General features: G+C 58.6%; 1 protein-coding gene across 1 annotated transcript in view; it reads left to right on the forward strand.

Annotated features, from left to right (window-relative positions):
• Positions 1–13,728, forward strand: part of MVB12B (multivesicular body subunit 12B) — a 182,559-nt gene extending 168,831 nt beyond the window's left edge. Inside the window, exon 10 of the mRNA XM_048223033.2 lies at positions 9,909–13,728. Coding sequence (XP_048078990.1) covers positions 9,909–9,995 — 87 coding nt within the window. The 3' untranslated portion in view covers positions 9,996–13,728. The remainder of the gene's footprint in view (positions 1–9,908) is intronic.
• Positions 13,729–16,271: the final 2,543 nt, after the last annotated feature.

Genomic DNA, 16,271 nt, shown 5'->3' on the forward strand with positions numbered 1-16,271 from the left:
CGTTCTAGGTGTTTACTGTGAGCGCACTGGCTACGTAGATCAACAGAGGGGCGATTGTCATTTTAGATGAAGAGTCCCCCCCCCCCCCGGAGGTTGGGCTCTGTCACCACGCAGAGCAGAACTGACGACCCAGATGCTGCTTTTTAGGTTCTTGTGGGCAGTTTGATGTTTCTGCGGCTCTTGTGAATGGCTCTTTCCTTACCATGTATTTCCTGGCATTTATACATCAAGACCTGTGGGCTTCTCACCGACTGCTTTTATTGTTTCTGACGGGTTCTCAGTTGCTTTCCTCCGGGGTCCCTGGCAGGCAGTTCTGTCATCCGCAGACACCGATGGGGCCTCCTCTCCAGGGTCTGTGCCGCCTCCTGCCCGCGTCTGCCCGCACCTCACCCGGTGGCTTCCAGCCACTGCGCCGCCTCGTCTTACCTGTGCATTAATAGAAGGTTCTAATTTCAACATTAACCCATAATGCCACCTTTTGGCTTGTTATATATAGACACGTCTCTCTCTTGCTCTTTTTTTTTTTATCCTGGTAAAGAATTAGCCATCTATTTCTATTTTTCTAACTGTTTTTTATCAGGAATGGATGGTGGCTTTTGATAAATGTCTTTTAATCATCTATTGAGATGATCATATGTTTTCTCCATGGGCATATTAATATGCTAGATTATATTAATAGAGTTCCTAATTCTGAGAGTCTCCGAACCCCCCCAGCCCCCACCGCCCCTTGGGTTCTGCCGGCGGTAGTGTCCCTGGCAGCAGCCCCCACCCAGCCCGCCCCCACAGGGGCCCTGGGCATTCATCATAGAAATGAGAGAAGCAGGCTGAGCCGGTGGCAAGGAAGCTGCGGAAGAGGGGACGTTTGGCAGGATCCCCTGCCCCAGTCGCCAGTGCGAGCTGGGCACTTGCTCGTGCAAACTGGAGTTGAGATGAGTACGTGGTCTTCCGCAAGTCCCTTCACAAGACGATTCACCTCTTCTCGTGTTTTGGCAACTCTCATCCCCCAAGTTGTAAAGTGATATCCGCCCCCCAGACTGAACTCTGAGAAGGTTGCCTGTCATGCAGGTAAAAAGCATAAAGACAACAGAAAGAATAGGGAGAGTGCTTTCCCAGAGTGACCGTGTCCCTCATCTTCCAGTGCTGGAAAGTGGTGTTGTTTTAAATATTTCCTACAAATAGCCTAGGGCAGGGAAAGTACACATATCCATTTTTTTTTTCTTAGATAATACTCAGGTGAGCTCTGAAATGCTGATCCAATGAGGGGGAAGGCCCTGTGGCATTTTCAGCAGCAAAGGCATGGTCTGTGGACATGCCCACAGCAGAGCAGGCAGGCAGGACACACAGGTGCCCCGCCAGGTGCTGGCCCTGCAGTGACAGCAGGACACCTCTGTGTCCTTACTAACCACACGGCAATCTTCAGTTCCACCACGAAATGTGCTTTTCCCCCATTTTCCTTACAATTGCATGACCTTCTCTGTCTCTCTTTTGTTCTCCTACTTTTGGTAGTCATGGGTACAAGGGATATTTCACTTTCTTGCTTACTTTGTCCCCACCACTCCACACACCCACAAAATACGATCACAGTAATAACATGGCAGTTGACACTGCCCGATTGGGCAGTTTACAGGGAGTGGTGGGGAGTGTGGCAAATTGGAAAGCACATGCCTCTCTAAGGGAAGCAGCCTCCAGTTGCAAGAATGAACATTCAGAGTTGCCAAGCCCCCTATTTTTTTCTGGTAAAAGCTGGAAAATGTTAGCATTTTATGCAATCTCTTAACTTTTCAATGTTTATTTTTAAATACCCCACAGGCCTCCAGCTTGCACACGATGTATGTGTGGAGATATGAACAAAAATCACACTCAGATTCAGAATCTTGCCTTCACAGGGGTGATGTGGACAAGCACTGGGCTTAGGACTTTACATGCATGAGTTAAATACCACAGGATAGGACCGATCCCACCATCATGCTCAGAGGGCTGGGAAAAGTCAGAAAACCCAATGCTGGACCGACTGCTGCTTCCACAAAAGAATGAAAATCAGAATAACCTTCCATCTGCCTCAGAACATAGCCCCTAAGCTAGCTGCCTTCTCTCCTTTGCATTGAGCTGTGCCCAGAGACTGATCTGTCTTTTCACTCACCCATCCTGCACCATCCACGCATCCATCCATCCACCCACCCACTTGTCCATCCATTTGTCCATCTATCCATTTGTTCATCTATGCATTTGTCTGTCCATCCATCTACCCACCCACCGATCCATCCATCCACCCATCCACCCACCCACCGATCCATCCATCCATGCACCCATCCATCTATCCATTTGTCCATCTGTCCATTTGTTCATCTACCTATTTGTCTACCCGTCCATTCATCCATCCATCCACCCACCCACCCACCAATCCATCCATCCATGCACCCATCCATCCATCCATTTGTCCATCCATGCACCCATCCATCCATCCATTTGTCCATCCATCCACCCACCGATCCATTCATCCTTCCATCCATCCACCCATCCATTTGTCCATCCATCCATCCACCCATTGATCCATCCATCCACCTACCCATCCATCCATTTGTCCATCCATCTATCCATCCTTCCGTCCATCTATCCATCCATCCAACCATCTATTCTAGGCCACGGCCTTCACCAGGCTCTGGAGCTACAGAAATGGCTGTGGCCCATCCTGACCACACACGTAGGAGGATATGTGACGTGTTGTGGAGGTGCAGGGGGTTGGGATGAATTCTTCCCAGGGGAGGAGGGAAACATGTCCTAGAACAAGTGCCCCTTTAGCTGGGCCTTACAGGACAGTAGGGTTTAGCCATTCAAGGGGGAAAGTGTCCTAGGGAGAACAGTGTTCGGAAAGGCACAAAGGTGTGACTGGCCCCGGCCCATTTAGGACTCAGGGCAGGGAGGGAGGAGAGGTCCAGGAGTCGCGCGTGGGGAAAGGTCTCTGCAGAACCCACTGAAACCTCACTCTGAAGGAGGGAAGGGCCTGGCGCTGTGCTGCGGGGCAGAGCAGGGATGTGGGAGTCACTGCCCCACTCCCCAAAGCTCTCCGACGCTCCTCTGTCGGGGTCCTAGCGGGAAGGTGCTTTGGGAGCTGAGCGTGCCTTGAGCGTGGGGTCTCTCCTGGCACTGAGCCCAGGAGGCAGGACACGCAGGGCAGTGCGTGGGTGTCACCACCCCCTCCTGGGAATCCCAGGCCTAGAGCAGGAAAGGGGGGAGGGCTGGGTGCTGATCCCTGAAAGGGACCTGGATGCCCCAGAGCAGAAGGTGCAGGGGCTGAATCAGTAGAAGGTCGTGAATGTAATGAATTGAGCAGCTGCTTTTGGAGCCCCTCTCTGGGCTGGCGCCATGCCGGTCCGGTGCGCAGACAGACGTGGCTCCTGCCGGAGCGGTGGGTCTTGGAGGGGCCCTTCTTCAGACCATCATTTAGAGAGGGACCTAGCAGTGAGCCTGGGTGGGGCTCAGGGCCCCAACACAGGAGTACTTCTCTCAGATTAGAACCCAGGAACCCAATGGGAAAGCCAGAATGGAAACCGAAGCGGCTTCCCTGAGGGTCTGCAGGAGCCACACCCACCCCTCCATGCAGCTGCGTGGACCCGAGCATCCGTATCTGACTGTGCACTGAAGACCCCTCCCTGCTGTCCCCCGACCCTTGGTGGCATCGAAAGGCTGCTCAGCCTCTCAGAGCCCCGGTTTGCCCACCTGGAGCGGAAAGACAGCAATACCAGCTTCCCGGGGGCGTATGGATTTGGTCCTAGCACGCTGACTCAGGATGTGGCAGCTCCTGCCACTCCTGTCGCCTTATTAGTGGCCACCGGGTCATGGGCTGTAGCGCATGAGCCTTGAGCTCCTGTTCTTCCCAGCTCCAGAGTGTTCTAGAACCTCCTTGTGGAATGGGGAGGGCAGTCCTGGCATCCCCCATGTTCCCCTGTGCCCCTGGTGTGCACCTAGACCTCGTCCAGGTAAAGCAATTCTGCATGCTTGTCAGGACCCCGGCCCTTCCCCCCATCACCCAGTGTTTCCGATATCTCTGTGGAACCACAGTCCAAGTATGGAACAAGGACTCCCAGGCTTGTCCGATGAGGTGTTGGTCCTCAGTCTCCCCTTCAGGGGCTTGAAGGGGTGGATGTATTCAGATCAGCTGGACAGGCCTCCCCTGGTGCACAGACGAGGCTGCCCTATGGGGAACATGAGGCCCTTCTGTGCCCACTATTCGCAGGAGCACCGACTTTTTCCTTCCCTGGGGTGCTGAGTTCCAGCAGCCAGGCTTCTGCAGACAGAGGGGAAGGGCATGGAGTCCTCGAGTGAGGAGTGGAGCCTTCCCAGAGCTGAAATTCCTGGAGAGGTTGAGCCGTGGGTGATGAGCACAGCCCATGTCAAGGCTGGGGCTGTGGGGAAACTAACAGGTGCAGGGCAGGCCCACGAAGAACCTCATGTACCTTGCTGAGTAGGGGGCCAGGCCCATCTGCCTGCCCGGGGGACCCCCCGTGACTGCCAAAGCCCACCCTTCAGTGTCCGTTCACCCCTGAACCAGACTTCTTGTTGATCTAAGTCTTGGCCTCTTTACTTCCCCTCCACCTGTTCTCCCCTGGCCAGGCCTCTGAGGCCCAGCCTGGCCGCTCTAGGCCTGCTCTTAACACACCCTTCCAGGCTCTTCCGTGATCCACCCCAGTGTCAACTTACGTTGACTCGTCGGCTCCCATCTGTCAGTCTGTCCCAACCTCTGAGCACCCCTGCATGAGCGGTGGGTGCAGACACTTGCCTGATGCCGGCCACCTCGCCAGCACTGCACCTGTCCCCCACCCCTGGGACCACTGTGGGCCTAGTCCTGGCTCTCTCCGGACCTTTGGGAAGTCTGTTCCTGCCTCAGGTCTCAGCTTCTGTATCTGCAAAACTCAGGCCCTGGAAATAATCCCTTACCATCCTTTCTCCTCTGGAGCCTCTGATTTGATCATTTCCAGAGCCAGGAAGGGAAGGTATATGCTTTGCCCTTTTTGCCCTCTGCGGATATTCCTCAACTTACAATGGGGTGACCCCCCCCCCAGTAAATCCATCATGAGTTGAAAACCCTGTAAACTGAAAATGCATTTAATACTCCTAACTTACTGAACATCACAGCCTAGCCGGCCCACCTTAAACCCCCAGAACACGTACCGTAGCCCACGCTTGGGCAGAAGCATCCAACACAAAGCCTATTTTATAATGAAATGTTGGCAGTCTCATGTACTTTATTGAATCCTGTACTGAAAGTGGGAAAACAGGACGGTCGTATGGGGACAGCATGGCTGTCAGAGTATCCGCTGTTGACCCTCGCGGTCACGTGGCTGCCTGGGGGCCACGGTTGCCGAGCATCGCATGACAGTGTCCAATTCAAAATCTGAGGTATGGTTTCTACTGAATGTTTATCGCTTTTGCAGGGTCATAAAGTCAAAACTCATAAATCGGGGACCATCTGTATTATATTTGGTCAAAGTTTTCAGGCAGTGGTTCTAACTTGCCTAGCCAGTGAGATCTCCTGGGTGTTTTGGAAAATGCTGCCCCACCATGCCAGGTGAATCAGAACCACCCCACCCCAGACAGGGACCCAGGCACCAGTGGCTTGGTTAAAAACCTTGATTCTGATGCATCAGGAGGACTGGGTTTTTCACGCGAATTGTCTCCAGTGATTCTCACACCTCTTGAGTGGACGAGGGCTTGATCACCTCCTTTGTGCCAGTGAGGCTGGGTCTAAGCGACTTTGCCTCCACCACGTAGCTGGAAGCCAAGGTCCACATGTCCCACTTACCAGGACGATGGCCTCACTAGGCCTCATCCCCCATAGCTAGAGAGGCTCGATGCGTCAGTTGCAGGGTCTCCCAGACTGAGGCACACCGCGGTCCCTGGGCCCCAGGAAAGCGAGACAGAGAGAGACCGACCCTGACAGTGACATCTCTTTCCTGGAGAGACGGCCAGGCCTGGCTGCTTTGATGGCTGGTGTCCACCAGAGGGCGCCATGGCCCGGCGCCGCTCAGCTAGGCTCGGCTCTGCGAACCCAAATGCTTTTTAATTGAAAATTTTTTTAATTCAAAAAGGATTTGCTGTTTGTACGCGAGTGCAGGTTTTCCTTATGCAGGAGACTAATGTCTTGAGTAAACAGATCCGGGCCCAAATCCACCTTCAAAGGTACTCGCTGTTTGCCCAAGGGAGTGAAAGGCCTTCCAGAAGCGGCCCTAGTCTCTTGGGCAAACACTTCGGGGCCAGCAATCCCGGGCAGAAGACAGTGTCTGTGGGAAGGGTTATCCGCAGCCTAAGGGGGATTATGTCTGGGGACATATGTTGAAATTTCATTTGGGGAGTTAGAGAAAACAAGAGGGGGGGGGCGGATAGTAATGCTTTTATCCAGCCAAGATAACCTAAAAAGGGAAAGCTCCCAAGGGTAGGAGTGGGGGGACAGCAATCTGTGCGTCCCGGCCCTCTGGAGGGGGAGGGGTGCGCTCAGACTGTGAATCCGGAAAAGGCAGTGTGTGCACTCGGGACTTCTCGCTGCTTCATTTGAGAGGTGCCTTCTGTCTGCTGCCCCGGGCAGCCATCTCCCAGGCATGGCCTCGGCGCAGCCAGAGTAAAGCTCCCCCCGCCCCCCGCCAGCCCAGCCCTAATGTTTCTAGCCCTCCGCTCTCGGCCCACTCGCACCCACATCCACTCCTCCATCCCCTTGGTTGGGCCACAGAATCGTCTGAACTGATCCCCAGAACAGCAGCAGCAGGTCACCTGGGAGTTGGTAAAAATGCAGAATTTTGGGCCCCACCCCAGACCTTCTGAGTCAGAATCTGCATTTTTCCAGGATCTCTGGGGACTTTTGTGCAGTAAAGGTAGACCAGCCCTCTCCAGCTCTTGCCCTGGGTGCCCCCTCTTCCCCACCCCTGAGGGCCGCGCCTGCCACACTGGCACCTCTCCATCCCTTGCTCACCCAGCACTGTTCTGGATGAGGCCACTAGGGGTTTTAACGACCATCTCCCCAGCCTGTGCCCTCCCTCTGCTCTCCTCCCTGGCCCATACCTCCAGGTCCAAGTGCTGGGCCTGTCCTCAGCCTCTGAGCCTGAAACCTCTCTCCCTCATCACTCCAGCTCCGCTTCCCCCCTCCAACCCCCCCAGTACTTCCAGTTCCCAACCTTTTGTCCCTGGTTCCCTGTCTCCCCAGCCAGGCAGCTGTCCCTGAGCCACGGGCAGAAATGCACTCATGTTCTCCCCCAACCGACCCTTCTTACTGTGTGGCCCATTTGGGTTAAGGATGCTGGCCTGCCCCTGCCCTGCTGCCTTCATGGGGCTCTCGCCGGCCCCTGGGGCCCAGCCCGGGTTGAGGAATGTGGTGGATGCTGATGGAGCCTAGGTAACCTTTCCTGCCGTGATGCACCTGAGCGGCCACCAGGTGGCGCTATTGTCCCAGACTTTGCCCGAAGGCCACCTCCTCTGGGGCTGCTCCACTGGGCCAGCCTCCTGGAGCTGGAGTCCAGCCATGGCCCCCGCGTCGTGGTCATCAGGGAGCAGGAAAGTGAGCAGGTAGGAAGCTGCACTGATAGATTTTCCCAGGTAGCCAACAAGTGTGCAAGGAGCGCTTGCCTGGTGACGGCGGCGTGCAGGCCCTTAACCTGCGGTAGCTCACCCCGTCCTCACAGCCAGCCTGGGAGTAGATTGGGACCCCACCTTTTCATTGAGGTATAATTGACATAGAACATTAGTTTCAGGTGTACAACATCTGTATCTGTATATGTTGCAAAATGATCATAACACGTCCAGTTAACATCTGTCACCATGGTTGCAAAATCTTTAACCTTCAAGATTTACTCTTAGCAACTTTCAGACACGCGCTTCAGTAGTCGCGGTCGTCCCCCTGCTGTACCTGGCCTCCCCAGGACTGACTTCACAACTGGAATCTGTACCTTTCAACCCCCTTCGCCCATCCAGAGCCCTTCCCCTGGCGACCCCCCGTCTGTTCTCTGTACCCGTAAGTCTGGGGGGTTAGATTCCACGTGTAAGTGAGGTCATGTGGTCTCTGTCTTTCTCTGACTTACTGCACGCCACATACTGCCCTCGAGGTCCGTCCATGCTGTTGCAAAGGGCAAAATTTCGCTTTTTGTGGCGGAATAATATCCCATCGTATCTCTACACCACATCTTTATCCCCTCGCCTGTCATCGGACACCTAGGGAGAGAACGCTACAGAGAGTGTGGGGGTGCAGCCAGTGTTTTTGATTTCTTTGGATTAACAGCCAGAAGAGGAATTGCTGAGCCCTAGGGGAGTTCTAGTTCTGACTTCGTGAGGACCCTCCGTACCGTGTCGCACGGCGGCTGCACCCGTGTGCGTTCCCAACAGGGCACAACGGTTCCCTTTTCTCCACATCCTCACCCACACTGCTGATTTCTGACTGTGGCCCCACTTCAGAGAGGAGCCCACGGAGGTGCAGAGAGGGACAAAGACCTGCCTAAAGTCAAGTCCTTCCTTCCCTTCTGGTGATAGGACGGTGTCTGTAGGGACCACCATTCTATCTGCGTCGCCGGGCCCTTTGGCTCCGGGCTCAGGGCCCACTCGAGGCTGTTCCCTCCTGTGGTTCCTACAGGGACGGGATGGGCTCAGCCCAGGCCTGTGTGTGTCCAGCCTGGGTCATCCCCGTGGGGCCCTCGGACACAGGGCCGGGCAGCGGCGGTCTGCTGGCTGCCTCCTCACCACCATTTCTACCTGAGGGAGAAAACCCTCAAAGGTCTCGGCTGCCCCTCATTCTGGACTGGCCACTGAAGGCCTCAGCACTTAGCTGCAGGCAGCTCGCCTGGGTGGGGCGGGGGGGGCGGGCTTCCTGTCAGCCTCCCCCCAGTGTCCCTGAGGAAAGAGCTTCTTCGACCAGGGCAACTCCACTTTGCTCTGCTTACAGGGAGGAGCCCTTTTTGGGGCAATTCTGCTAAAAAGTCTTGAGATAGGATTTAGAATGTTTAACCACCGCGGACCTCCTCTAAGCTCCTGGTTCCTAAAGCCCTGGGGCCACATGGCTGCGGTGGCAGAGTGCGCCAGGCCCTGTCCCTGACCCCACCACCCAGCTCTGCGGCAGGCGCCCCTGTCCTGGCTCTTCAGCCCAGCGCACCAGCCCCACGTTTGGACGGTGCCATCCCTCCTGGCCCTCAGGGCGAACCACAGGTGTGCCCCCTTCCCCAACAGAGGTACTTGCTTCTCTGAATTTCTATCAGACTCGGAACCTTCCTTTACGTTTCCGTGACCTAGAGTTAGGTAAGCTTCATCTTAAGCGTGAGGTGGGACAGGGGACAGGTGTGCCCCTCCAGGGACCGCCCTGGCCCAGGCTGCATGGCCAATGTGGGGTGCTGCCCTCCGGGAGCCTCAGGCCCTTGTCACTTAAGGACAGTCACACCCCCTTCAGGAACTCAGAGTACGCACACATGTGGGGTGCTGCCCGTCCCCGGGCTCAGCATGTCAGCAGACGTGCCAGGAGGCACCAAGTCCGAGGGTCCCTGGGCCTGGTGGCTGAGGCTGGCCTCAGGTCAGGAGGGGCACAGAGTTGCATAGCAGTCCTTTACCTGGCCTGCGACCCCTCTCCCAGCAGGCAGCCTGGCCCATGGTCAGCTCGTGGCTTTGGGCACCGCGGTCCCTCCTTGCGGAGAGCAGAGCAGGGACTGTAAATGGCACCCATCGTCACAAGCTGGCCGGCCACCTGCACCCACAGCCACGCGGCTCTGCACCCGCCCGCCCCCCCCCCTCGCACCACACGCGTGCACCCAGCGGACGCCCGTTTCTGTGCGCACGCTCGGCAAGGTGGCACCAGGGCCCCTGCGGGCCAGGCCCGAGGCCTGGGAGTGGTTCTCTCTGCCGTTCTCACGAGGTGACCCTGCTTCTCTGTCCTCTCCCCCCTCCAGTACGAATACAGCTTCCGCACGGAGCAGAGCGCTGCGGCCCGGCTCCCGCCCAGCCCTACTCGGTGTCAGCAGATCCCCCAGTCCTGAGGGGCTGGCCACCACCCTGTCCCCGTGGGGAGAAGACACAGCTGCCCAGACTACTGAGCGCCCCTCCCTCGCCCAGGCCCCCCTGCGCACCCTTCCTTGCCGCCCACCGTGGGGCTCATCCAGGAGGCTGGGCAGCTGGGCTGTTACCTCCTCGGCCTGCCTGACGGGACACCCCCGCCTCCCTGGGGACACTGTTCATAATCTCGACTAATCTGTGTTTGCTGTAGTGACTGGCAGCTCCTAACGTGTCTGTGTGACGACAGCCCTCCTACAAACGCTCTACCCGCCACGGGAGTCACCCCTGAGGGCCCCGCACCCTTGCTGGAGCTGCCCAGTGACGCCACTGGCTCCCTTTCCTCCTGACTGTTGCCTGCCACGAAGCTATCCTTTTCCTTCTGGAAGCCCCAGGGGCAGGTGGCAGCTTTGCACAGCCCCCTCCGGGACTCACCGAGGACCCACGCCCTGGGGCTGCCGTGGAACAAGTCCCTGACGCCAACAGCGGCAAGCGCCCTGAGCATTTCACGGGGACCCGGACGACACACGGGAGGAGGAAGCCTGTGGTCCCCAGGTGGCCCCGGGCCTGGGTCCCTGCCCCACTGGTGGCCACGCCTCAGACTCCACCCCCGATTCACACACTGGACATGCTGAGGTCGGGGAGCAGCCGCCCGGCTGCCCACACCGAGGACTCACCTTCTGGGCGAGAAGGCGGAGGGACCTGGTGCTTGCTCAAAGGGGAGTCTCGCTGCCCAGGACACTGTGCTCACCCACCACACCCCCCCCCGTTCCTCCCAAAGGGCTCATCTCTGCCACGCCCACGTGCCAACTGCCACGCCAGCTGCCTCGGCCCAGCGCCCTGGCCCAGGGACGGGCGCAGCCGGGCTGCGGGTGCAGAGACGCTCAGCCAGTGCCCTGCCCCAGAGGGACGCGGGGACGCGGTCTGCCCGCTGCTCAGAGCCCGGCTGCATCGTGGTGCGCTCTGCAAACAGCAACAGTTGTTTCAGAAAGTCCGTCCAAGCCAGGCCGCCAAACTGGGGCCCGCGTGGACACGTCTGCCACCCCTGGCCAGCGGACGCACGGGCACTTCCCACCCTGCCTTCTGCCGAGTTAGCTCCACGCGGGTTTGCCATGAGAACGGGGCTGCAGCCGTCCCTGGGGGCTCAGCGCCCCCCCCCCCCCCGTGGCCTGCCTGGTCTGGCTCTCAGGATTTGTCCTGAATGAATTCCACAGAACGTTATCTCCCCTCTTGGGGGTCCCAGATGGTGGGAGCTTTGGATGAGAGGCTTGATGTGTGTCTGGAAGCTGGTTGGGGGGGCATGGAGAGTGGGGAGGGTCCCCCCACCACGAAGGGAGCACAGAAAAGCCACAGCCAGGGACGGACTTGGCCTCCCCGGGGTTCCTGGGGTGGCTCGTGGTGGCAGGGGCAGAGCAGGCTCACACCGGGAGGAGAGTGGCCGCCAGCTAAGAAGTGGGGCGGGTAAAAATACCTCATGGACCTTCGTGGGCCCTGCCATGTCCAGCAGCTCCTCTCCCGCCTGGGTCACCCACTGGTCTTCATCCAGTACCTCATCTCTGCGTTAGGAAAGCGGCTGCCTCTCCCTGCCGTTGCCTGGACCTGAGGACGTCCCTGGCGGGGCTGGCCTTCCTGGGCCTCCCACACAGCAAAGTGGCAGGAAAATGCAGGTAGTTGGTGGAACCCCCAGGGCCCAGGGGGCCACGGGCTGGAGCCAGCAGTCCGTCTGAGGACCTTTTGGGATTGGTGCTTAACCAGGAGAGGAGAGAGCTGTTGAACTGGTCTCAGATGTCCCCACTGAAATAAGCTAGTCGCTTATTGGAATTGGAGCCCCGTGGGGCCCAGAGAACCCATGTCTATTGCTGCTCTTTGGATGGGTGGCTGGTCCAGAGCCAAGAGACCCGTGTGACCCGAAGCCCAACAGAGAGGGGCGACTCTGTTCACTTGGTTTGTGCACTTTGCTCACGGCTGGTTGTGAGATTGTCATCTGACAGGTAGCGCCTGGCGGCCCTTGTCGGTCCAGAGACAAGTGCGTGGGAGCCCGCGTCCAGGCGCACGAAGGCCGAGCCGGGCAGGGAGGGTGGCTGTCTGGAGAGGAGGAGGGTGGGGGGCCACCACGAAGAGGGCAGACCGGGTGGGCTGCGGCCACCTCCGCAGTGTAGACGGAAGCTACGTGTGACAGTGACTGTTTGTACCCCTGAGCCGCCGCTCAATTAGGCAGTGACCCCGGTAGGAAAGGCCGGCATCTGCGGTAGATTGTAGGCTGCTCCTAGCCCGCTTTCCTTGCCTTCTGAGAGGTGGGGGGCGAGCGAGTGTGTGACAGTAGCTAGGGGTGCGCGTGGGGGCTCGTGCCTGGGAGGGAGCGTTTCTGCCCCAGCCCTGGGGCCACGTGGGGAGGGGAGGACAAGGGTTCTTGGAAGCGTGAAGGGCAGCGGCCTGGCCTCTGCCCCCCCCCCGCACTCCCTGCTGCTGTCCCCCCCCCCCTCAAAAAGACTAACCAGGGCACAGCTTCCCTGCGGTCTTTCCTTTTCCCTCTGAAAATTCAGTCTCCCTCCAAAGCCCTTGGAAACAGCACAAAGGTAACAAGGAGTAAGTCGTTGGCTCCATGTTCGCTCGCAAATTTGTATCAAGGCTTTTTCCCCCACCCTGAGTCCAGGAACTAATCCAGGTCACAATCCTCTTCCGCTTGGAGAACTGGGAACCCCGGTGCCGGGAGGAACCAGGTTAGAGCCCCACCTGTCCTGCCCCCCCGACTCCCCCCCCGCCCCCCCCAGTCAGAGGAGGGCTGCTGCCGGCCACTCCCTCGCTGGAAGTCCTGACAGCCACCCGGCTGGCGGCAAGAAGCCCCCGACATTCGCCTCCCCCTGCGCGGTGGGCGGAGGGGCAGGTGACAGGAAGGACTCCCCCTACTGAAGCCCCGGCACTAGGCCGGCTCTTCAAGCACATTTTCTCCTGTTATTCCCCTTACAAAACAAATAGCCAGAAGTGGATGTTCGTTGCTCCTTGTTACACCCGAAGAAGTGGCGGCTCGTCCGCGGGCTCGAAGCTGGTAAGGGGCCGCCGAGACGCGATCTGGGCCGAGTCTCGTCTCGGAGCCACCACGCCAGCGGGCCCGTCACAAGCACATGCCTCACACTGACCTTTTTGTGTCCAGTCCCGTAAAGACTTCCCAGCGCCACCAGCCACGCTGGTTCTAGCATGATCGGCCGCCACTCCACGGCGCCTTGGTGCTCAGCGCGGGGCAAGAGCCCGCCTGCCCGCTCGCTCCACCCCGACGAGGGCTCCCCTCACACCCGGGGAGCCTGAGGGCCAAGCGGGGCCATGACACGGCCACCACGTGCCTGCCCAGGGCGCAGATGCCGAGCTCGTCCGACCGGGTTCACGATCCACCCTGCCCCCGGGGCCCGGAGGCAGTGACCGGCACCCACCCTCCACCCAAGCAGCCTGGCACCCCTGGCTCGGCCCCTCTCTCTTCGCCCGTTCTGACTGCGGCCCAGGAGCAGCTGTCACCACCCTGAGACGGGGCTTCTGTTCTCCAGCAGAAGGCACGGGAGCTGCGCTGTGACCGCACGGGGCCTGGGCCGGGCCGCCGTGCACTCGCCCTGGGAACGCTGTCCTTACTGTATTTATTTGAGGTGACTCTTGTATTTGGCAAAGGGAAGTTTCACTGTGTGATTGTCTGTCTTAATATAATTTGTTAAATAAACGTTTGTTTTAACCTTTTCCCGGCTTGCTGCTGTGACACTATCTGAGCGAGGTCAGCATCCCTCCGGGGAGGCTCCAGGCCCAGCTCCTCCCAGGTGCTGGCGGGGCCGGCCGAGGTGTCAGAGGGCAGACAGCCACCTCCAGGCCCCCTAGCCTTCTAGAACGCGCTGCTGGGCTTCTCTGCCCCCGCTGAGTTGAGAGACCTGGTTACAAGCCAGACGAGTTCAGGAGGGCCACGAAGGCCCTGCCATTCTCTGGGAACAGCCCTCAGGAATGCTCCTCGCAGGCGAAAACCCCAGTTGCCATGAAAGCACGTGAAACGTGCGCTGCGACAGGTCGCCCGCAAGGAATGCGGAGGTGGCTTTCATGTGCGCGGGCCCGGCCCTGTCTGCGCAGGGCTCCGAGCCGGTGGGCTGCTCAGGGCACGCAGCCCCCACAGCTTCGGTCCTGTCCTGACTGCTCACCTGCCTGCAAGACGCCACTCCGAACGCCGGGGAAGGGCCTCAGGACATGGCCCGGGGCTCCTCGCCCGGCCCGTCAGTTCAGGTTTCACTGTCTAAGCTCTCTGCCTCCTTTAGAAGTGACCTTTGCATTTTGGGCGGCACGTCACCATCTGAGCTGACACTGCCTCCGGCCCTGTTTATGCGGGACTCAGAACGGGGCCACCTTTAGCTTTCTGCTCTCGTGAGGACCATGAGAGCCCCCAAAGTGTCCATGCCTCCAGCACAGGACCCCCAGCTCTGGCATCTCTCGGGAGAAAGGAAAAGCAGCCCAGAGAATTCCCTGAGAAACCCACAAAGCACACTCAACGTGGAGTTTGAAGAGCTGGACTCAGATTCTGGCTCTGCCACTGCCTGACCATGTGGCCTTCACTGGTTTCCCAGCGCCCACAGAAGGGGGACACTGCCTCCCTCCATGGCTTGCCCCGGGAAGATGGGATGAGGAGCTCACAGGGCACTGAGCATAAGCAGAGACCGAGGGACACGCCAGATCTTTGGGGCCAGGCTTCTGTGTTGCCATCCACATCACTGAGTCCCTACTATGGCTGGGTCACCCCGGGAGGGCCGGTGATGGCCTCCCGCATCCAGGACACAGAGTCTGTTTGCAAGAGGCCTCATGCTCTGCTCGGGAAGGCAGACGAGTGGATCCTGTGGGGCCCCGGGGAGGCACCTCTCCAGCCTTTGGGCAGCAAGAGACCAAAAGCTACTCACAGCAGCCTAGGCCAGCGCAGGTTCGTGGCCAGACCCGGTGCCCGTTTCTTCTAGTCTTGCCCACACTGCCTCACCTCCTGGCACCTGGCCCTCTGCTTCCAGTCCTCACACACTCTGGCCTTCCCTCCCGTGTGCTCCCTACACCTGCACACATGGCACACGCACTCGTGTGTCCACACGGCCACCCAAGTTTATGGGTCTCCGTTCAGAAGATCCTGAGGAGAGAGTCCCAGGATGGACTCTGGCCAGCCTGGGTCAGGTGACCCTCCGCCCCGGCAGCTCAGGCCTGGGGGGCAGGGGAGTGGGTGATCACAACGTATCTGGAACAGGCATAGATTTATTCAGACCCTCGACAGCCATCTCCCCATTGATGGGAGCGCGAGCCTGGAGGGGGAGGGGTGGCAGCCCTTCTGGGGAGACAAGAGAAGTCTCCATCAGCAGCTCTGTGCCGTGGGGAGAAGCCACTGAGGTGGATAAAGCATCATTCATCCATCCAACTATCCGTCCATCCAACTATCCGTCCGTCCAACTATCCGTCCATCTATCCATCCATCCATCTATCCGTCCGTCTACCCATCGGTCCATTCAACTATCCATCCATCCATCTATCTGTCCATCCCCTCACACCATGTGGTAGGAGCACCTTCCACATGTAGGGCCTGAGCCCAGCGCTGGGGGTTCAGCAGCGACCCAACACCACTGACATCCCTGTCCTCACAGAGCTGATGGTCTAGCCTGTTCCACTCTACCCCCCACATCCCCTCCATGTCTCTTCCACTTCTCCCCCTGCTTCTGCCTGTGTGTTCCTAGCCACCCTGGCTCACCCCTACAGCTCTGGGCTCCCTGAGCCCCACCCTGACCTTTCCCTCCCATTCTGCACCCTCCCTGCTGTCGGGGGCAGCCTGGGGCTTCAACTGTGCATAGCTTTGTCACAGGCCAATCTCCCAGCAGCCACCTGGGGGGCGCCGCCCAGAGTGTTACACCTTGACCTCACCACATCCCAAACAGAATGTACCATCTCCCCCCTCAAGCCCCAAACTGCTCCCCTCCTCCTGACTCCCCATCCTGGAACAGGCCCCCCGCCTCCTGCAGCGTTGCCCCCACGACCACCTGGATCTGTCTGTGATCACCCCATTTCCAGCTGGACAGTTCTCCCATCTGAACTTATGCTCAAATTCAGCCACTATCTATTTTCTCTTCTTGCTGCTCCTTTCTCAATTCTGCCCCTTGATACTTTCCTCCTGGATTACAGACTCAGCCCCTTAACGATTCCCCCACCTCCAGGGTCTTCCTCTCCCATCCATTTGCCTCAGAGCCACCTAATGGGGCTCCTCCACTCAAAGTGCTTCA

Source organism: Ursus arctos, unplaced genomic scaffold (genome assembly GCF_023065955.2).
Source record: "Ursus arctos isolate Adak ecotype North America unplaced genomic scaffold, UrsArc2.0 scaffold_18, whole genome shotgun sequence".
Classification (NCBI taxonomy): Eukaryota; Metazoa; Chordata; class Mammalia; order Carnivora; family Ursidae; genus Ursus; species Ursus arctos.